This window comes from Littorina saxatilis, linkage group LG11 (assembly GCF_037325665.1).
Source record: "Littorina saxatilis isolate snail1 linkage group LG11, US_GU_Lsax_2.0, whole genome shotgun sequence".
NCBI lineage: Eukaryota > Metazoa > Mollusca > Gastropoda > Littorinimorpha > Littorinidae > Littorina > Littorina saxatilis.
Window position 1 is genome coordinate 45,275,947 of NC_090255.1, and position 23,735 is coordinate 45,299,681.

Consider the following 23,735-nt stretch of genomic DNA (forward strand, 5'->3'; position numbering starts at 1 on the left):
ACCCCCTTCATGTGTACATGCAAGCACAGGACCAAGTGTGACTTAACCCCCTTCATGTGTACACCCAACCAAGTGTGACTTAACCCCCTTCATGTGTACATGCAAGCACAAGACCAAGTGTGACTTAACCCCCTTCATGTGTACATGCAAGCACAAGACCAAGTGTGACTTAACCCCCTTCATGTGTACATGCAAGCACAAGACCAAGTGTGACTTAACCCCCTTCATGTGTACATGCAAGCACAAGACCAAGTGTGACTTAACCCCCTTCATGTGTACATGCAAGCACAAGACCAAGTGTGACTTAACCCCCTTCATGTGTACACGCAAGCACAAGACCAAGTGTGACTTAACCCCCTTCATGTGTACATGCAAGCACAAGACCAAGTGTGACTTAACCCCCTTCATGTGTACATGCAAGCACAAGACCAAGTGTGACTTAACCCCCTTCATGTGTACATGCAAGCACAAGACCAAGTGTGACTTAACCCCCTTCATGTGTACACCCAACCAAGTGTGACTTAACCCCCTTCATGTGTACATGCAAGCACAAGACCAAGTGTGACTTAACCCCCTTCATGTGTACATGCAAGCACAAGACCAAGTGTGACTTAACCCCCTTCATGTGTACATGCAAGCACAAGACCAAGTGTGACTTAACCCCCTTCATGTGTACACCCAACCAAGTGTGACTTAACCCCCTTCGTGTGTACACCCAACCAAGTGTGACTTAACCCCCTTCATGTGTACATGCAAGCACAAGACCAAGTGTGACTTAACCCCCTTCATGTGTACATGCAAGCACAAGACCAAGTGTGACTTAACCCCCTTCATGTGTACATGCAAGCACAAGACCAAGTGTGACTTAACCCCCTTCATGTGTACATGCAAGCACAAGACCTAAGTGTGACTTAACCCCCTTCATGTGTACATGCAAGCACAAGACCTAAGTGTGACTTAACCCCCTTCATGTGTACATGCAAGCACAAGACCAAGTGTGACTTAACCCCCTTCATGTGTACATGCAAGCACAAGACCAAGTGTGACTTAACCCCCTTCATGTGTACATGCAAGCACAAGACCTAAGTGTGACTTAACCCCCTTCATGTGTACATGCAAGCACAAGACCAAGTGTGACTTAACCCCCTTCATGTGTACATGCAAGCACAAGACCAAGTGTGACTTAACCCCCTTCATGTGTACATGCAAGCACAAGACCTAAGTGTGACTTAACCCCCTTCATGTGTACATGCAAGCACAAGACCAAGTGTGACTTAACCCCCTTCATGTGTACATGCAAGCACAAGACCAAGTGTGACTTAACCCCCTTCATGTGTACATGCAAGCACAAGACCAAGTGTGACTTAACCCCCTTCATGTGTACATGCAAGCACAAGACCAAGTGTGACTTAACCCCCTTCATGTGTACATGCAAGCACAAGACCTAAGTGTGACTTAACCCCCTTCATGTGTACATGCAAGCACAAGACCAAGTGTGACTTAACCCCCTTCATGTGTACATGCAAGCACAAGACCAAGTGTGCCTTAACCCCCTTCATGTGTACATGCAAGCACAAGACCAAGTGTGCCTTAACCCCCTTCATGTGTACATGCAAGCACAAGACCAAGTGTGCCTTAACCCCCTTCATGTGTACATGCAAGCACAAGACCAAGTGTGACTTAACCCCCTTCATGTGTACATGCAAGCACAAGACCAAGTGTGACTTAACCCCCTTCATGTGTACATGCAAGCACAAGACCTAAGTGTGACTTAACCCCCTTCATGTGTACATGCAAGCACAAGACCAAGTGTGACTTAACCCCCTTCATGTGTACATGCAAGCACAAGACCAAGTGTGACTTAACCCCCTTCGTGTGTACATGCAAGCACAAGACCAAGTGTGACTTAACCCCCTTCATGTGTACATGCAAGCACAAGACCAAGTGTGACTTAACCCCCTTCATGTGTACATGCAAGCACAAGACCAAGTGTGACTTAACCCCCTTCATGTGTACATGCAAGCACAAGACCAAGTGTGACTTAACCCCCTTCATGTGTACATGCAAGCACAAGACCAAGTGTGCACGGAAAATATCCTGTAATCCAGGTCAGAGGTCGATGGGTTATAGAAACACGAAAATACTCAGCATGCTTCCGCCGAAAAAGGCGTTGAGCTGCCTAAATGGCGGGGTAAAAACAATCACGTAAAAGCCGTGGGAGTTTGAGCCCATGAAACAAACAAAAACAAACAAATATATGACAGTGTAGATAGGGGAATTAAAGTGATATGAATGACAGTGTAGATAGGGGAATTAAAGTGATATGAATGACAGTGTAGATAGGGCAATTAAAGTGATATGAATGACAGTGTAGATAGGGGAATTAAAGTGATATGAATGACAGTGTAGATAGGGGAATTAAAGTGATATGAATGACAGTGTAGATAGGGGAATTAAAGTGATATGAATGACAGTGTAGATAGGGGAATTAAAGTGATATGAATGAAGGCAACAGGTCAGGGGGTAGCTGCCTGGGGGCAGATAGATAGGGGAATTAAAGTGATATGAATGAAGGCAACAGGTCAGGGGGTAGCTGCCTGGGGGCAGAAAGCTCCTTACTGTCACAGTTATTGTTTTCAGGGGAGGAGTTCTCTCCCTTAGATTCCTGTCCCTGCAAGTTGTACTACAGTAGATGTGTTAAGTCTTCCAGGCGGGAGCATGTCTATGTTCCCCCAGGTCTATGTTCCCCCAGGTCTATGTTCCCCCGGGTCTAGGGTCTATGTTCCCCCGGGTCTATGTTCCCCCGGGTCTATGTTCCCCCGGGTCTATGTTCCTCCAGTCATACCATGTGTCATGTCATGTCATGCCATATGTCAGATCATGTGTCATGCCATATGTCATTTCACATGTCATGCCACATGTGTCTTGTCACGTGTCATGTTGCATATCATGTCATATGTCATTGGATATGCCATGTCGCATGTTGTGTCATATCATGGCAAGCAATATGTCGTGTCATATGTCATGATATATATCGTGCTATAAGTCGTGTCATGTCATATGTCACGTCATGTTCTATGTCATGTTTCATGTCATGTGTTAAGACATGTCATGTTATAAATCATGTCATGTTATGTCATATGTCATGTCATGTCCCAAGAGGGAAGGCCGTGCCGGGCATAGTGAGTGTGGCGGGTGTTTGTTTACCTCTGATTGTTATCAAAACCGGCCGACGGCAGTTTGGCACCTCGGTTTGTCGGTAGTCAGACTCAGTATCAAGTTTTTCTTTCTGTCATTTCTGCTGAGATTTGGCCATCTCTACGCTCTAAGTCTGGGACAAAATTATCTTTGCATATTGTTGCAAGTAAAAGGAGGGAGGAGGAGAGAAAAGAGACAGACACTGACACATAGAAACAGATAACGAGAGAGAGAGAGAGAGAGAGAGAGAGAGAGAGAGAGAGAGAGAGAGAGAGAGAGAGAGAGAGAGAGAGAGAGAGAGAGAGAGAGAGAGAGAGAGAGAGAGAGAGAGAGAGAGAGAGAGAGAGAGAGAGAGAGAGAGAGAGAGAGAGAGAGAGAGAGAGAGAGATTATACTCATTGAACACCTTGCATTGCTTGCAAAGGTCACTGAAGAATATCTTGCACGGAGTATGCTTACATTTAGCATTGACATGACATGACATATGACACAACATATTAGACCTGGGGGAACATAGACCTGGGGGAACATAGACCTGGGGGAACATCGGGTGCCTCCCTTCCAGACTCCATACAGTAAGGTTGGACTGTTGCAGTGTGCTGTTCACTGTTCACTGTGTGACTGTTGCAGTGTGCTGTTCACTGTTCACTGTGTGACTTGCAGTGTGCTGTTCACTGTTCACTGTGTGACTGTTGCAGTGTGCTGTTCACTGTGTGACTGTTGCAGTGTGCTGTTCACTGTGTGACTGTTGCAGTGTGCTGTTCACTGTTCACTGTGTGACTGTTGCAGTGTACTGTTCACTGTGTGACTGTTGCAGTGTGCTGTTCACGGGGCCTACGAGTGTGCGAGAGCAGTGTACGCCTACGCCCTGAGCGTCTTCCCCAGCAAGAAGAGCATCTGGCTGAGAGCCGCGCACTTTGAGAAAAACCACGGCACAAGGTATGTACACTGTGTGTGTGTGTGTCTATGTCTGTGCGTGCGTGCATATGTGCGTGCGTGCGTGCGTGCATGTGTCTGTGTGTGTGTAGCACAGGGCAAGCTCAAGGGAGATGGCTATCACATGAAAGGGAGATCCGAAAGTGGTGAGGAGGTTAGCATCACTCTAGAAGAAAGCGAAACGGAGAAAGACCTTGGTGTACTTGTAGACAATCGCCTGAGTTTCAAGGGACATGTTGCACAAGCAACTGCGAAGGCAAACAAAACCTTAGGCATCATCAGGAGATCGTTTGAGCATCTGGATAGGGAGGTGTTTGTACAACTCTACAAGAGTCTTGTCAGGCCAATCCTTGAATATGGGCATTCAGTATGGCAACCACAGCAGAAACTGCTGTGCAAGGAAATAGAGGACGTACAGAGAAGGGCTACCAAACTGATATCGGCTCTCAGTGAGAAAACTTACCCAGAACGACTTGCTGTACTCAAACTACCGAGTCTCGAACACAGGCGTCTCCGAGGTGACATGATCGACCTCTACAAGTATATGCATGGGATCTACGACACAGGCAACCCGAATTTCCAGCTGACCGAAACCAAAGACACTAGGGGAAACAGCCTCAAGTTGTACAAACCATTTTGTAGGCTGAACGTTCGGAGCTGCTTCTTCGCAGAAAGGGTGATTCCTCACTGGAACAGTCTGCCAGAAACAGTTGTGACAGCACCATCAGTGAACAGTTTCAAAGGAAGGCTGGACAATTTCTGGGCAGACAGACCAGAGAAATTCTCGCCAACGTGCTACCAATAACCGCCCGCGCATGCCACCAACAAAAGTGTTATTGGAGTACTATTCGACAGGATCGATGAACAGGCCTAAGGCCTTAAACATCGCAAGTTCAAGTTCAAGTTCAAGTTCAAGTTCGAGATCACTCTCATTGAAAGGAAAACCTTGTTGATAATTCGGGTTTTCAATTTGAGTTCAAACACATGGGTCTGTAGTTCAAACACATGGGTCTGTGCCGTGGTTACTGGCAAGTGTGCCGCAGTGACTGCTAGACTTTGCACAAAGCCATCAAAATCAAGAGTCCAGGCATAAAACAAGATGCTAGACTTTGCACAAAGCCATCAAAATCAAGAGTCCAGGCATAAAACAAGATGCTAGACTTTGCACAAAGCCATCAAAATTAAGAGTCCAGGCATAAAACAAGATGCTAGACTTTGCACAAAGCCATCAAAATCAAGAGTCCAGGCATAAAACAAGATGCTAGACTTTGCACAAAGCCATCAAAATCAAGAGTCCAGGCATAAAACAAGACGCTAGACTTTGCACAAAGCCATCAAAATCAAGAGTCCAGGCATAAAACAAGATGCTAAGACTTTGCACAAAGCCATCAAAATTAAGAGTCCAGGCATAAAACAAGATGCTAGACTTTGCACAAAGCCATCAAAATCAAGAGTCCAGGCATAAAACAAGACAGTGCATCAATAACCTGGTAGTCAGGTAGTCAGAAATCTAAAAGAGAAAATTCATTGAACTTTAGCCAAGAGAAATGTTTTGCTTTAGAAATAGTGCACCCCTGAGTATTCACATTTTCACATCCTCGGACCTTCCATCTCTTGACAGAAGAAGAAAAAATGTTGTAGATCTACCCGTAAACGTTTCCATTTGGGAGGAGAAAACGACCTTACCCCGTTTTCCATGAGTACACATGGAGAGTTATAAATGCCTGCGGACAATAAACTGTGTCACATCATGAATCGATTTGCATCACCTTACTAAATCTTTCTCTTTTTTGTAGATTCTCTGTAAGTCGAAAGCCATCTGAGAACTTTAAAAAACCCATGACCCTTCGTGGTTTTGTCCAAAAGAGAATGGTTATGAAGTTAAAGAATATATTTCACAGTACGTCACTGATGAGGTCATTGCGTCACGTCACACTCTGGTTCACGGCCACAAGCACCTCAGTCAAAGGGAGAGAAGCCTGACGGAGCACTAACATTTTACTCGTACATGTATTTATTACTTTTTTTACTATCTATAGCCATACACTATAGAGAGACAGTACTGTGTGTGTGTGTGTGTGTTTAAATTTTTGTTTAAATCCGCCGCGCTGTCAGGCTGATTTAGTGTGTAAAAGAGAGCGACCACAATCCTGGAAAACGGCAACAAATCCTGGGTTTTTATGGTGTTTTTGCTGGGTAGCTGCAGTTGATATGCAATAAATCTAAAACTACAAATAGCAGCCTCTCCAAATTTCACAGAACGACAACAAAGACCTTCATCTGTATACGTTCCAGTACTTAGAGCAAACAGAAATCGAGAATGGACGTTGTAACGTGAATGTCACATTTGTTTCTGGGACGTTACGAACGTTTACAAATTCTTAACGGAAAACCGTAAAAACGTCCATTCTCGGTTTCTGCCGTTTTTCAGGATTGTGGTCGCTCTCTTTTACACGCTAGATCTGCCTGACTGCGCGGCAGATTTAAACAAAATGTGTATGACCTGTTAGTTAAGACACCAAATAAATTTTCTGAGGTCAGAAATGTAAAATGTCTTTCTGTTTAAGTCACCACGGTTAAAAGTGAATCATGCCATCAAAAAACGCCTTGCATCCTGAACTCAGGTCAAAATGAGTTCGGCTCATTCTCTCCCTGACAGGATGCCTTGAGTTTCCTTTTTTTTACATATTTAGAGCTTTTTGTAATGTATTATTGATATAAGCAGATTCGCAATCGTCGATAATGATTTTTCATGGTGTTTTGTAATTTTTAAAGTTTTGTAATTTTTAAATTACAAAGGAATTGATATGTAAGACAGTTTCAAGCGAGCTATTTTTCGCGGCTGTATTTACTGTGCAAACAACTCTAAATATGGGAAAAGTGTCACGTGATAATAAACCGTTTGGTTTCGGCACTCACTGGAGCAGACGATTTTTTCTGTAACCAGTTCACAGTGATGAAACCATATATTACGGTCTCCTTCTGGCAGCAGTCCCAAAATTTTGACTTGTTTTGACCTTAGAACGATGTCTTTATCATAACTGTGAAGAACAGAACGAAGATCACTGTCGAAGTCGGCCAATCTGCAATCATTTTCGTCTCGCGAACATTGATCTCAAATTTAGATCAGTGCTCGCGAAAACCATATGGGAGATAACTCTGTATTTTTGTTTTGATAGATTCGCGTGGGACTGTAGCGTCCGGTCAGGGAGAGAATGAGCCGAACTCATTTTGAACCCCCCGCGGGTTAGGGGGAGTCCCATATTGGTTGGGACGAGAAAGAATTTACCCGATGCTCCCCAGCATGTCGTAAGAGGCGACTAACGGATTCTGTTTCTCCTTTTACCCTTGTTAAGTGTTTCTTGTATAGAATATAGTCAATGTTTGTAAAGATTTTAGTCAAGCAGTATGTAAGAAATGTTAAGTCCTTTGTACTGGAAACTTGCATTCTCCCAGTAAGGTAATATATTGTACTACGTTGCAAGCGCCTGGAGCAAATTTTTGATTAGTGCTTTTGTGAACAAGAAACAATTGACAAGTGGCTCTATCCCATCTCCCCCCCTTCCCCCGTCGCGATATAACCTTCGTGGTTGAAAACGACGTTAAACACCAAATAAAGAAAGAACTCATTTTGACCTGAGTTCAGGATGGGTAGGTGTGGTCAAGGACAAGTGACGTCATACCCAAATATTTCTCAGATCCAAGAAACACATTTTTGAGCGGAAGAAAGACTGATCTTCAAATACATGTATATTTGTGACCATAAAAATGCTGTTTAACATCTGGGCTATACCACTGAAAAAATATCCTCAACTTTTTGTGCTCAGTGTATAACAGGAGTGCAACTGTTGTAACAGGGAATCGCTGGAGGCGTTACTGCAGAGAGCGGTTGCTCACTGTCCCAAGGCGGAGGTCCTGTGGCTCATGGGAGCAAAGTCCAAATGGCTGGCTGTGAGTATATTGCTGCTATGTTCTACCTTCCGCTGCTGTCTGTCTGTCTGTCTGTCTGTCTTGGTTGGCTGTGAGTTTATTGCACTGTTCTACCTTCCCCCGCTGTCTGTCTGTCTGTCTGTCTGTCTGTCTTGGTTGGCTGTGAGTTTATTGCACTGTTCTACCTTCCCCCGCTGTCTGTCTGTCTGTCTGTCTGTCTGTCTGTCTGTCTGTCTGTCTGTCTGTCCTTTTACCAGCCTCCCCCCCATGGCTGTATTTCTTTCCCCTGGTTGTTGCACACAGACGGGTCTCCTGCAGCTGCTGTCTATCTGAAGAGTACCGTAAACTACAAGTCTATCTGAAGAGTACCGTAAACTGCAGGTCTGTCTGAACAGCTGCAGGTCTATCTGAACAGCTGCAGATCTATCTGAAGAGTACCGTAAACTGCAGGTCTATCTGAAGAGTACCGTAAACTACAAGCATGGGAATTGTCCGCCGAAAGGCAAATTTCCGCCGAATTTTTTTTTTGTTCCGCCGAAAAAGCAAAAGTGTCCGCCGAAAAAATAAATGGGGGAGGTAAAAATTGTTCTAAAAACTGAATATAATGTCAAATTTGGAGCTCAGATGACACCAAATTGCAGAATTTGGGTTCTTTGGAGACACAAAATTACGGGGCCGGGAGGCATGCCCCCGGACCCCCCTAGTAAGGCTAATCGCGCCGTCGACTTTGATATTACTTACACATTTTCAGCCTTTTTTACTTTTTTCCATTCCCATGCCTGAAACTACCTTGTAAACGTCCAGTATCGGGTTTGGGGGACTTACATTTGTGACACTACATGTATTTGTTTTGCGAAATTTTGTGATTTCTGCTCAGACACTTGGGCTGCAATGAAGGGTATACAAAGCAGATCTTGTGTCATTATCATTCAGTTAACATCCAAGATGTGAGCATATGTTCTTTGACCGTCCTGCAAAGGGATTTGTGTGTGTGTTTAGTTTTTAGTTTCCATTCTTGCAAGGCACTTGCACACACACGAAGGCTTGTGTGTGACAGAGAAAGACCCCAGAGGGTAGACATTTGAACAGAAACACATTCTGTGGACATTTGAACAGAAACACATTCTAATTTCTATGGACATTTTCATTCCAAGTGATCCAATACCGCTATTTCTCACAAGTAATTGATCCTGCATGCATAGGGGACAGTACCTAGTAAACACCCACCCCCTACTATTGAGCAAAATTGGTGCACAAGGGGGGGGGGGGGGGGGGGGGGCGTTTACATTATTACAAGGTAGTTTATGCCTCCATTTTTTACTTATAGCTGAACATTAAGTCATCAAAGACATGTATACTGTTCAAAAAAAGAAACGCATAGCTTGTAATATTTGGTTAATTTAGTTATATGGCTACAAGGATATCCACCAAACTGCAGAAAATGTTTATCTGGTCGTCGACCTTTCGTCCATTGCCACAAGTGAGCTCTGCACGTGACGCATGCGTTATCAGTGGCTACAATGTCAAAATTGCTCATTTGGCATGACCACTCGTCATGCTTCAGTGTAATCTCGTGAAACTCGGGGAATATTGAGCTCTCACCATGTCTTCCAAAACCCATAAAAGCGGATTTAATCACATATTCTTACTCCAATTCTTATGAATGCATTGACTTTAGTCCCACATGCTAGATGTCGAAAAAACCACTCAAATTACCTGCCCTTAGTAGGGTGGTAACCAAGCTAAAAGCGACGCCATAGCCGTTGCTATGGCCTGACCTTGCTCGGTTACCCATAACCCCCTGCGCACCACGTGAGCGCCAGCATCCGTAATAATCATTCTCGACTTTCGACAACACACGGTGGACGTGTCGGAATTTTGTCACTCACTTTTGGCCTTCGCATGCCTGCTTGTCCGTGAGACTAGCCGGTTTCCTGTGGGTCTACCTGTCCGTCTACCTTTTGGTGAGATCTTTCCTGTTTATTTTTTTTTTTTTTTTTTTTTTTTTTTTTTTTTTTTTTTACAATTTTATTCAAATAAATAACAACAATCAACAATATCTGATCTTTCCTGTTTATGTTTGGTATAAATGTTGATAGCTTTGTGTTGAACACGCACGCAGAAGTTTTTTGTTCTGGGTGACTGTTTTTCGCCGGTCTTAAAATGGCCGACAACAAAGCTAAACTTGGCGCGAGACTGGAAGGTGACAAGGCTCTTAGCCTGGTTTAGAAAACTATACCTAAGAGTAGCCTAAGAACTTTGATTTGCCTATTATGCGGGTCGTAGATCCGTCAAACAGCACTTCTTTTTATGTTCCTATCCCTCTGTTGGGGTTAATCAGCCTTTAGGCTCCTTATAGACTTTTTGTTGGATCGTCGTCGGTGCGACTGATGGGGGGGGGTGGCCGTGTGGCTATTCTTTCCCCTTTCTCTGCGTAAGAGGAATCAGTCAATGTCCTCCTTTTGGGGGGACTTAACGATGTTTTGTGTCTGTATTCTCAGCTGTTTCAGGCGCGATCGGCGGTTCCCGCCCTCCCGTTCGTCAGCTTCGCACTGTGGTCTAGTGCAAATGGCCTGTTCGGTTCAGCCCGTTTTTTGCCTCTGGTGGCTCTGGGCTGTTCTCGAGCACCCCTTCCTTTTAGGAGGGGGGGCCTGCTCCCTGCCTGCGTCTAACCACTCTGATTACCTCCGGTACTTCACAGTGTGTTACGCAGCCCCCCGCCAATGGGGGGGGATAGGGGGGGCGCTCCTGCGTCGCACCGTAGTCTGGTGCAAACGGCCAGTTCGGTTCAGTCCTTTCTGCCACTGGTAGACTGGGTTGTTCGCGAGCACTCTCTCCTTTAGGAGAGGGGGCCAGCTCCCCGCCTGCTTTGGCCGCTCGGCTTGCTTTAAAACAGCACTGCTGGGTCGGTCATGCAGCCCCCTTACCGTGAGGAAGGGGGAGTGGGGGGGCACGGTAAGTCACGGCCTGGGCTTGTCCCACTCTGCCCTTTGCGGGCAGGGGGCTGTGTTAGCTTCCCACCCTTTCCCGCCCCCCGGGCGCGTTCGGGTGGGGGGTGTATGTACGACTTTCCAGGCTACGTTACATACTCCTTCTCTGCTCCATTTGGGGCAGGGGGGGGGGGGTATCAGTGGCTCACTCTTTCCCGCCCACCGGGCAGGATCGGGTGGGGGCTGGAGCAGCGTTCCACCCTTTCCCTCCCTCTGGGTTGGACGGGGTGGGCGCTGTTGGACTGTCTTCACAGTCTGTGCCTCTATTGTCCTGGCCCGACAATCGTTCTCCTCCCCTATCGGGGTGGGTGGGCGGTGGGCTATAGGACTACGGCAGGTGGACGGAGGGGGGTCGGCCGTTTTTTGGTTCGTCTCTCTCCGTCGCTCTTACTGCTGTGGCGAGCCATCCCCCTCCCCATCCGGGGCATGGCGTGGCTCAGGCCTTTCTTCACAGCGGGGGTACTATGTACGGCTTTCCAGGCTACGTTACATACCCCTTCTCTGCTCCATTTGGGACAGGTGGCTGTGTTAGCTGCCCGCGCTCGTCGCGGGTAGCGGTCGCGAAACAATGAGCTTGACTCTCTTTTGTTCTCGGCAGGGTGTCTCGCACAGTGGTCAGGGAACAATGAGCTTTGCTCCGTTTTGTTCTCTGCACGGGCTGTGCCGGCTGTCTACCTGTGACAGGCGGAGACAGAACATACTCTTTCTCTCCAGTCTCCCATTCTTTGTATTCACAATGGTCTGCGGGGTCTCGGCTATAGTATCGCCTGGCCAGTGGTCATTGTCCTTAGCCAGCATAGGTCACCCCCCCCCCCCCCCCTCCTAGGGGTGGGTGAGTGATAGGGCTACTTGACTTCGGCAGGTGGACGAGTGAGGATCGGCCGTTTACGGCCGTTTCTCTGTTTCAGTCTTTACCCCCTCTAGGGGTTACGGCTGTGCTGGACCACCCCCCTCCCCACTTGGGGTGAGTTGTGGTTCAAACCAGGTAGTCTGGTTCTTAGCACTGGGATGCTTCTCTCGCACAGCGGGTGGGGTAAGACGCGCCGGGCCCGGCTTTGTCTTGTTTCTCCACTCTCTCTCCTTCTCGGCAGAGATCTGTGCCAGTTACCAACCCCTCTTCCCCCCACCTCTTGTTCAGGTGGGCGGTTTTGGGTTGGCAGTCAGAGACTGATCACGCTTTTCATCCACACTCTTGGCGGTGTTATCGGCAGGAGTATTTAGTGCGCGACCTCCCCTGTCTCCCCTCCTTTTGTGTTTTACACAACTGGTGGTTAGGTTTCGGACTCCTTGTTTGAGGAGGGGGAGTGTATAGGGTTGCCTACTGGTTGTAGGCTTCCCATACATAGAGTGGCTGCTGTTGCAGTTTACTTTGTCCCGGATAGGTTGGGGGTGTCTCTCTTCCTTCCTCTTCCGGGATGGCTTTGGGTTTTCACAGGCTTTCTCGCAATTGTTTCATTTGCTGAGTCTCCGGTGATTGCCTACCACATGCCACACTTTTTGGCTTGATCCGCACCTTAGGATAGTGGTCTTCAGCCTACACCTTTCCCGCTGCTTCATACGCAGGGGACTGCTGGCTTCGGGGTTTCAGGCTGCTTCGTCCTCACTTTTAGTGCGGAAGAAGATAGCAGGGAATTTTCAGGCTCAGGGTCTGATCCGGACTTTTTTTTATTGCCAGGGGCTAGTTTCCTGGCTTCGCTTACAGACCACAGGGAACATGGGGTTTTCATGATGTTACTCCTCCCTCTCCTCTCTGGAGGAGCTAGGATGGCATGGTTTGGAGGTTTCTGCTTTGGCTGAGACTCTCTTCTGTGCTTTCTTATAGGCAATCTTATCCTCCCTGAACGCTCTTTTGGGTTAGGGAGGATGCCTTGGATAAGGCTTTAGCCAGGCTGCTGGCAGCTTGGGCTAGGGTCGTCACCGAGCGGAGGAGTTTCTCGGTGACGTTTTAGGCCCACACTGTTTTTGCTTGGTGTGATCTCCTTCTTTTACAAGGGGTTTGATTTCACGCTGGTTGCAGGAAGCAAGGGTCAGGCTTTTTCGGGGGTTGTTAAAACCTACTCAATAGCTGGAATCTTTCCCTTCCTTCTTGGACCGCTGGCAGCGCGTTTATGCGCTCCCGGTTACAAAGGGGTGTTTTGGTTCAGTGTCTCCTCCCTCTCTGCGGGAGGTGGGTCGGCATGGGCTAGAGCTTTCAGCTTTGGCTGAGATTTTCCTCTGTGCTCTCACATGAGCTTTCCTTCTGCGTTTCTGCACACAGGAAAGGGCTCGGTTTCTGGGGGTGTTGGTCTCTGGACTATCTCGGGGGCTGGTTGAGCTTTTTCAAGGTCAATCAGCTTGTCAGCTGCACTTTCTTTTGGTGTTGAACCAGGCTTTTTGCCTGGTGCTCTCAGTAACCAGGCAAAATTCCGAGCTGTCCTTATCCCAGGTTTTTACCTGGGCATGCTGTTCGACTTTGTCTCTTGGAAGGTTTGTTCTTCACACAAGAGAGAATAGGGAGGCTTTAAGCTCTTTTCACTGCCAGACTGGCACGAGAGCAGGCCTCTGCGGGGTCTTTAGACCCGATCTTCGGTCTGACGGTATCGATAGCTATGCTGGCCCTCTAGTCTTTCCTCAAGTTTTTTGGGGGGTTCGGCCTCACAGGTCTGGGACATGAGGGTCCTCCTCCAGAGTGGGTTCCTCCACGCGGGAAGGTGGCTGGAATCCTTTTGGATCGCTCAGGGTGTTTTTTTCCCTAGCTTTGTTTCCCCCCGGACTTAGACCGCTTTATGGATGCGTTTTCGTCTGGATGGGGCCTGCACTGGCAATTGCAGTCTTGAGGCTGTGATGTAGACGTAACTCCTTGGGCTTCTCTTTTGCCTGGGGTTAGGAGCAGTAGCTCTTAGTCTACTAGCCTTTCTTTTTGGCTATTTACAGGCATGTCCTGTTGCATTCGGGCAATTCTTCTGTTGCTTCTTATGTGAACTAGCTGGGGTGAGCAAGTTCTCACTCCCTGTCAGACAGAGTATAAGGGATTCTGATTGGGTTTTCACACTAAATCATTTTCTCAGGGGAATATCTCCCCGGCCAGCTCTGCGATCTGGCCGACTCGCTCAACAGGTCCTCTCAGGGCTTGCACAGGGGTTGGCCCATCTGCTTACGGGTCTGGAGGCGTGCTGTTTGTGTTTTAGATCATGGGTTCTGACTCTGGTCTTTGGGCATGAAGCATATATTTCCTCCACTTTATCTGTGTATGCTCCTTTTTGGCCTCCTTGGCCAATTGGGTATTTAGAGCGGGGGTGCAACTCCTTAGCGCCCCTCTCTCAAGCCAGGTGGTTTTTCACCTCTGTTTCAGTTTTTGGCTTTGGGCAGCTGGGCCTCTTCTTTGAGGTTCCGGCGTCTCGGCTATCTCAGCTGTTTTGAAACAAATAGGCCTCTCTTCTGTTGCTCATGGCGCTCTTGTGGGCATGATCAAAGGACCTTGTTTTACGAGGTTTAGAGGCTCCCCCTTGTTTAGCGCGTGGGACTTTGTTCTACTTACTCTGGGCCTCAGCCCTATAGGGCAGTGAGGCGCATGCGTTTTTGGGGTTTGCCAGAGGATGTAGCCTTAGGGCTTTTGGTTCCGTTTGTTCACGGTTTTTGGCCAGGTTTTGGGGTTTCAGAAACCTGGTCAATATCCTCTGGTGTTTGATTCCCTCCTCTCGGGAGGATTCTCGCTCCGGGAGATTCGGATTTTCTAACTGTCTGGTTAGACTTTTTTAATCCCTTTTTTGACTTTACTGTCTTTTGGAACCACGAGCTTTAGCTCAGGTTCTTATTTCTTTACAATGGAGCGAAAGAGACATCTTTTATTTGTCTCTCTCTAGGGGCTCTGCTACATTCATAGGACAGTCCTATGAGTGGTGCGTTTTGAACAGGGGGGGGGGGGGGGGGGGGGGCGTTCAGTCCTCCCTCTATTCCTTTTCAGGCGTTCGGGAGTCCAGAGTCTGGTGTTCTTCTCTGGCTGGTGGTGTTCCTCTCGCCTATGCGAGGTTTGCCAACAGCTCGGGTACAGATTTTGTGCTTCCTTTATTGCCGTGTTGCGTTCTGGTCGCTTAGGCGAAGCTTTGCAAACGGCTTACTGGAGATCAGATGATGTGTTCATCGGTTTCTATCTTCGGGATATCTCCTGCACGCGGCTAGACGGCTCCAGTTCATTGCTGGTTTTAGTTGCTGCAGGGCAGGTTCTTACAAGGACATAAGTAGGTTCCCTCCACCTTTAGGAGGAATCTGCATTCATAAGAATTGGAGTAAGAATATGTGATTAAATCGAAAATTTTTAATTAAATTTTGATTTAATATAATATACTTACCCAATTCTTATAGTTAATACCCTCCCATCCATCCCCGCTGGATTTTGTCCTTGGGGTGTTTGTTTGATTAATAGTCTCGAATGATTATTACGGATGCTGGCGCTCACGTGGTGCGCAGGGGGTTATGGGTAACCGAGCAAGGTCAGGCCAATTAGCAACGGCTATGGCGTCGCTTTTAGCTTGGTTACCACCCTACTAAGGGCAGGTAATTTGAGTGGTTTTTTCGACATCTAGCATGTGGGACTAAAGTCAATGCATTCATAAGAATTGGGTAAGTATATTATATTAAATCAAAATTTAATTAAAAATTTTCGATTGTTCGCCACAAAGAAATCAGACGACAATTCAGCGACGAAAGATGGCCCGATTGAGCAGAGAAGACCGCCAAATTGCATTGGGTCGTTTACAAGCAGGCCAAAGTCAAAGTGCAATCGCCAGGCACTTCCACGTGTCCCAGAGCACCATCAGTAGACTGTGGGTCAGGTTTCAAGCCACTGGCTCCGTTGCTGACTTGCCACGAGCGGGAAGACCAAGGGCGACAACTGCTGCTCACGACCGCTTCATACGGCTCCGCCACCTCTGGAATCGTTTCCTGTCGGCCTCATCTTCTGTCCAGGCTCTCCCCGGGCCACATCGATTATCGGACCAGACCGTGCGGAACCGCCTGCATGAAGCTGGTTTGAGAGCTCGCAGACCTCACAGAGGAGCTGTCCTCACCCGCCGCCATCGCCAGAACCGAGTGCAGTGGGGCAACCAGCACCTTCGCTGGACCGTCCGGAATCACTGGAGACACGTGTGGTTCAGCGACGAGTCCTACTTCCTGCTCCAGCGACATGATGGTCAGAGGAGGGTCTACCGGAGAGTAAACGAATGTTACGCGCCCAACTGTGTGGATGAGGCACCCGTTCATGGTGGTGGAGGCGTCATGGTGTGGGGGGCGATCAATACCGCTGGAAGGAGCACCCTGGTGCACGTCCAAGGGCGCATAACTGCCCAGCGATACGTGGAGGAAATTCTGCGCCCACACGCCCTTCCTCTTCTGGCTGACCAGGATGCCATATTCCAGCAGGACAACGCTCGCCCGCACACAGCACGACTCACCACCCAGTTCCTCACCGACCACCATGTCCAGGTGCTTCCCTGGCCATCCATGTCGCCAGACATGAACCCGATAGAACACCTCTGGGATGAATTGGACAGACGTGTGCGCAGGCGAGAAGAAGCGCCGGCAAATCACCGCGATCTATTGCAGGCACTTCAGGAGGAGTCAGGACACCATCCCACAGCAAGATATCCGGCATCTGATCCAGTCCATGCCCAGAAGGTGCCGGGCAGTTGTTGCTGCTCAAGGCAGTCACACCCCCTACTGACTTGACAGCCTCGGCACCCAATCGTATTGATTGACTGATTGATTTGAAGATGCAAATGAACTGTGTGTGCATTCAACTGTGTCCATACCAAATTTCAAACAAATAATCTAAATATTGGATTTTCTGTTGATTTTTTTGAAAAATAAAACAAATTTGGCAAGTAGCAACTATGCGTTTCTTTTTTTGAACAGTATATTACTTATAGCTGAACATTAAGTCATCAAAGACATGTATTACTTATAGCTGAACATTAAGTCATCAAAGACATGTATTACTTATAGCTGAACATTATGTCATCAAAGACATGTATTACTTATAGCTGAACATTAAGTCATCAAAGACATGTATTACTTATAGCTGAACATTATGTCATCAAAGACATGTATTACTTATAGCTGAACATTATGTCATCAAAGACATGTATTACTTATAGCTGAACATTAAGTCATCAAAGACATGTATTACTTATAGCTGAACATTAAGTCATCAAAGACATTTATTTAAAAAAAATGAGGGAAAAAATGGTCTGAGGATAACATCTAGAAGAATTTTTATGTGAAGTTTCATGAAGATCATTCAAGTAGTTTCCTCTGAATTGATCTACACACACACATACATCACCACCCTCGTCTTGATTCCCAGTCTATGTTAAAACATTCAGTCAGAACTTGGCAGATGCGTTTAAGTGCAGATCTTTGTGATGAGGCCGTTGATTGTAAATCAAGTTAAATGACTCAAAAATCGATTCATTCCTCTACCATATTCAACAAACATTGATTTTACAACTGAATATATTGTCACGTTTCAATATCACAATAAGGTACCCCCCGCGGGTTAGGGGGAGTCCCATATTGGTTGGGACTAGAAAGAATTTACTCGATGCTACCCAGCATGTCGTAAGAGGCGACTAACGGTTCTGTTTCTTCTCTTCTTTTGTCTTATTTCTGCCTTACCAGTCCTTTCACCTACATTTCCTTCCAAGAAAACTCTCCCTACTATTCCCTGCAGTTTTCCAATTCTTTTCTTGTTGTCTTATTTCTACCTGACTGGATCCATCACCTTTATTTCACTTACCAAAAGTCTTCTTTTCCACATCCTTATTTCTCTGCACCCCGCATGTCGTATGAGGCGACTAACGGATTCTGTTTCTCCTTTTACCCTTGTTGAGTGGTTCTTGTATAGAATATAGTCAATGTTTGTAAAGATTTTAGTCAAGCAGTATGTAAGAAATGTTTAGTCCTTTGTACTGGAAACTTGCATTCTCCCAGTAAGGTCATATATTGTACTACGTTGCAAGACCCTGGAGCAATTTTTTGATTAGTGCTTTTGTGAACAAGAAACACTTAACAAGTGGCTCTATCCCATCTCCCCCCCCCCCCCCCCCCCCCTTTCCCCTATCCCATCTCCCCCCTTTCCCTCGTCGCGATATAACCTTCGTGGTTGAAAACGACGTTAAACACCAAATAAAGAAAGAATATCACAATAAGGTGATTATGAACGGTTAGTTACTTCTAACCAACTAACCACACCACGATCCACTCTCGCAGTCATACAAATAGATAGAATCAACAAAAGTACAGTCGAACTCGCTTAAGACGAATCACTGGGGATCGGGAAAAAAGTTCGTCTTAACCAAAATTCGTATTAAGAAAATTGATTGATTTTTGGCTCACGTAAGTGTAGCCTATGCGATCATAACTTTGTCTGTCTGTGCGTGCGTGCGTGCGTGCGTATGTGCGTGCGTGCGTGTGTATGTCTGTGGTAGAAACTCTAACATTTGAAGACGTCACATTACATTGACGTCACATTATGACGTAAGAGGGTTAGACGTCACGCGAAGGAAGTACTGAAAGTCTCGGTCATTATTATTTTGAGCGGGCCGAGACTAGTTCGCAGTCGTGTCCCTGTAAGTAGGCTACATGCAGACAGACAGATTTAGATCTAGTGTCTCGCTTTCTTGCACAGTTTCACCTATGCTCTTTCTGTGTGTGTGTGTGTGTGTGTGTGTGTGTGTGTGTGTGTGTGTGTGTGTGTGTGTGTATGTATGTGTGACGGAGTGATTGAGTTTGTGTTACTGTTTGTCGATTTCTTACGTGAGCCTTGATGGCTTCGCCTCTTGTTTTTTTTTAAGTCTTGTACATTTTATGGTGTTTCAATTTGTTTCTTTGGCAACTTTCATGCTGCTTCACGTTTGGACAATAAAGTGACATATTCAGTTACATGTTCATGTGTGTCTCATGTTGAGTGATGATTGTTGAGTTTGAGAGTGAGCACACAGATGTTTCATCCAGTTGTTACGTTTTTGGTCACACACACACACACTGACACTGTCCACATTCGCGGTGTTCCTATCATTTGTCCGGAATCACTTACCTTGGCGACGGGTAGCAAACCTTGGCCAATTTAGTTTTTTTTTGTGGTTGCAACATGATGTTCAAATCCAAATCGAAAGCACTGACTGACTGATAAACTATCGCGAACCGGCGAACGCAAACGATATTTTTTGGCAATGGCTTCCGTTCAAAACATTGATGTTTCGTTTTTGGTATTCGCGAAGGAAATAAACGTCAGTCAGTCATTCATGTTCAGTGTCTGAGCTATCAATCACTTTGATTCTAAATTTGAAATTGTTTTGTGAGTACAGTGTAATCAGTTTAACTTTATTCAGTGATCGGTTGAGCAATGGTTCAAGCAGTCGACGCAAGGGAAGACTTTGACACATGTATTCAAACTTCTCAAATTCCCATGATATGTCGATCTCGGGACGAGTTTAAAGATTTCGTCATAAGCGTGAGTAAATTACAGACATTATGCATGCTTGGGAATCCAAAAAGTGCTCGTTATAAGCATAAATTCGTTACAAAGAATTCGTTTCAAGCATTTTTTTTAAGCATGAAGAAAGAGGTATTCAGTTGGGAACTTAAAACTAATATGTTATAGGTCAAAATTCGTAACTAGCGTGTTCGTTTTAAGTGGGTTCGACTGTATAAGTTTCAGACGCCTGTTTATGTAATATCACGCCACCTCCCTCGAGACTTCACTCCAAAAGATGTTCTTTTTACGTTCTAAACGTAAAACAAGTGGTCACTGACAAAAAATGCCAGTTAAAGTACAGAAATAATAATAACACGCTGATCCCGTGTATAGTTAAGAAATATAGCTGTCTGCCTTAAAGTGCTGGTTATATGCAGGTGTCACACACCCCACGTCGTCACCACTCGAGTATAATCATTAATACAACAGATGACTTGGTGGTAAGGGTGCAAAAGACATGGTGCAACTTAGCTTTTTGCCACTGAGTGGGCGGCCCGTAATTAGTCTGTTGTCTCCACAACTGCTCCGTTGAAATGTAATGCCGGTTAGCGTGGCAACGAAGCAGGGAACAGTGGAGACATCAGGCGCCTCACCCAGTCGCTGAAGGTCCTCCCCGTAGTCTACCAGAAAGATGTAGAAGACACGTAGATGGGCAGGACGGCGACAGCGACAGCAAAAAGCCAATACAGCAGGTTAGCAGGTTACACGATGCCGCGGACGACCTGGTTACAGCATCCCAGCGTAGCACGTAATAATATACGTTGGCAGTAACAGAAGAAGGCTGCAACAAAAAGCATCGGTGCACTAAACATGTCATGCTATCCCTCACACGCCACCTTTAAACATGTCACCCTGACATATTTCATCGAGCACGTGGGCCTGCACAAACGGACTTTTACAACAACAAATCAGCTATTTTCCTTCTCTCCACATCTGCAAAAACCATATACAGATTAGTATTTTAGCGTCACAAAGAGCAAATTATGCGCTAACCTGGAAAGAACAACAGAGAGTATTTCATTCCACAAACACAGACTCGTCAAAAGCGTTAAATAATGATTTATTACCTCAACAGCCTTATGTAGGTAGCTCTCTTTTAAGCGAAACCGCTTCCTTTCGAATGACTTCTGTTCGTCAACAGAAATACCGTCATCCTCCTCTCTTGCTGAACCCTTATGCGGTGAAAAATGCACAGCGAAGAAACCTTGACGCCCCGACTGTCAGCCAGCATGTGTCCAGAAAGAAGGTGGTCTGTCCTATGGAGTTCCTATCAAGCCTCACTAGCAAGTAGCATAGCACGTTGATACCCAGTAAAGTATTTAAACGTGTTGAAAAACCATCAAACTTGTAGGAGAATTCTGACACCGACCCTCCTCTCTCGCTGCTGAGTTTCGAGTGTGTAGTAAATATGTCTCAAACAGACAACCTGGACAAAATCACGTGACTCACCTTGTCACATTCCAAGTTCAGCTATCCTAGTTTTGCCCCGACAGCAGAAATCACCCACGTGAAATCCGTGCGACACGAAATTCCCGTGTTCGCTTTGCTCGGTCAGCTAAAACCCAGCTGTTGACAGAAAGCACAGGCGCTTTCTATCGCAATTGACCAAGAGAAGGCACCCCACAGAGTGACACTTTCTTGATCCATGTCACTAAATCGTGACACATATAATACAGACACCCCCCCAAAATCAAATTCACCGGCACGGTTGGCCTAGTGGTAAGGCGTCCGCCCCGTGATCGGGAGGTCGTGGGTTCAAACCCCGGCCGGGTCATACCTAAGACTTTAAAATTGGTAATCTAGTGGCTGCTCCGCCTGGCGTCTGGCATTATGGGGTTAGTGCTAGGACTGGTTGGTCCGGTGTCAGAATAATGTGACTGGGTGAGACATGAAGCCTGTGCTGCGACTTCTGTCTTGTGTGTGGCGCACGTTATATGTCAAAGCAGCACCGCCCTGATATGGCCCTTCGTGGTCGGCTGGGTGTTAAGCAAACAAACAAACAAACAAACAAACAAAAATCAAATACATGAAAGCAAGGTTACCGCGCTAAAACCGACAGAAAATCAGAACAGCTAAAATGGAACAAGTTTTGCATGTCATTAGAACTAGAAAGAACAATCAAATTTGTATCCAAACAATCAGTGTTGTTCACCTATATTATCTAACAATGACATTATGGCAGAACGGTGTAAGTGTCATTCCTCTCAGAAGCCATTGAAGACGGCTTTTGAAGCCGTTTTTAGCGGGTATTGAGTTAAAAAAAACCAACGGTACATTTCAGTAACTACCCATTGCCTTCAAACATTTGACGATTGTTGCTAACACATGCAGGGCTAACACCTTTTCGGGTCTCGGTTTTTGAAAACTTTTAAAACCGGAAAGTAAAACTTAATTTTTTAATATTTTGTTATAGTTTGTATGGTTGATGGAGGCAAATGATGTATTATTTTATAAGTTATTAACATACATTTTGTTATAGTTTGTATGGTTGATGGAGGCAAAGTGTGTATTATTTTATAAGTTATTAACATACATTTTGTTATAGTTTGTATGGTTGATGGAGGCAAAGTGTGTATTATTTTATAAGTTATTAACATACATTTTGTTATGGTTTGTATGGTTGATGGAGGCAAAGTGTGTATTATTTTATAAGTTATTAACATACATTATGGTTTGTATGGTTGATGGAGGCAAAGTGTGTATTATTTTATAAGTTATTAACATACATTATGGTTTGTATGGTTGATGGAGGCAAAGTGTGTATTATTTTATAAGTTATTAACATACATTTTGTTATAGTTTGTATGGTTGATGGAGGCAAAGTGTGTATTATTTTATAAGTTATTAACATACATTTTGTTATAGTTTGTATGGTTGATGGAGGCAAAGTGTGTATTATTTTATGTTATTAACATACATTATGGTTTGTATGGTTGATGGAGGCAAAGTGTGTATTATTTTATAAGTTATTAACATACATTATGGTTTGTATGGTTGATGGAGGCAAAATGTGTATTATTTTATAAGTTATTAACATACATTTTGGTACCAAGGAGAGGCTGTTCTTTGCCTCTACAAGATAACAAAAAAGTCATTGACCAGTTGTCCCATCATGGAACAAAACTAGGTTGATCTCACAAGGATCGTTCATGCAAGAATTGCAACTTGTGAGCATAGTAAACTAGCACCATGCAATAAGCAAGTTGATAAAGCCAGATAACTTGAAATCTTAGACTAGAGTTTTTGTTTTTGAGCAGTAGGGCTAGTCGCCAATGTCTAAGGGAAAGCCAGATAACTTGAAATCTTAGACTAGAGTTTTTGTTTTTGAGCAGTAGGGCTAGTGGCCAATGTCTAAGGGAAAGCCAGATGAGAAGGCATGGAAAGGGACACAACTTGACAGTGTTCACACTCACACAGTGTTTAGCCCTCAGCCCTACACAATAACAAGTCAGGGCACATCGTATTTCCCACTCACACAATATTCGCCCCTCAGCCTTGACAATGACAGCGGAAACGGAGACTTAAAATGGCAGAGCCGCACTATAAAAAAAGTGTTTCGCTTCACTGACTGTGTGTATCAAGTCAGTGACTGTCAGTGCATTAAGCCAACCATGACCGCCTCCCTCAATTCAGGATAATGTTGTGCAAGGTGTGTCCAGCACGGGGAGTCAGTCTGGGGGCCGGGATGTTGGTGGTGGGAGTTGTGTGAGAGTGTTGTCATGTAAACACAGCGCACTGACCAGAGTGTGGGTGTGTGTGACGGGTACAACTACCGCCTTGTGTCAACAACGCTGTGTGTCACTGTCTATGCTTCACACAGATCAACTGTGATGTGGTGGTGTATAAATCTGCTCTTTTTGTGCGCCCGCCCTGGTCATCTAGGTTGCGCGTTATTATTACACACTGGTCATCTAGGTCATGTGCTATTACACACTGGTCATCTAGGTCATGTGCTATTACACACTGGTCATCTAGGTCATGTGCTATTACACACTGGTCATCTGGGTCAGGTGCTATTACACACTGGTCATCTAGGTCATGTGCTATTACACACTGGTCATCTGGGTCATGTGCTATTACACACTGGTCATCTGGGTCATGTGCTATTACACACTGGTCATCTAGGTCATGTGCTATTACACACTGGTCATCTAGGTCATGTGCTCCCAT

At 45.7% G+C, this 23,735-nt stretch overlaps 1 protein-coding gene across 2 annotated transcripts in view; it reads left to right on the plus strand.

Annotated features, from left to right (window-relative positions):
• The window catches only part of LOC138980587 (pre-mRNA-processing factor 6-like), a 114,744-nt gene that overhangs the window by 47,763 nt on the left and 43,246 nt on the right, over positions 1-23,735 (plus strand). For both annotated transcript variants that reach the window (XR_011460398.1, XM_070353486.1), the window contains exons 15-16: positions 4,015-4,136; positions 7,991-8,084. Coding sequence is in view for 1 of the 2 variants with exons in the window: in XM_070353486.1 (XP_070209587.1) it covers positions 4,015-4,136; positions 7,991-8,084 (216 nt within the window). In the remaining variant the exon portion in view is untranslated. The remainder of the gene's footprint in view (positions 1-4,014; positions 4,137-7,990; positions 8,085-23,735) is intronic.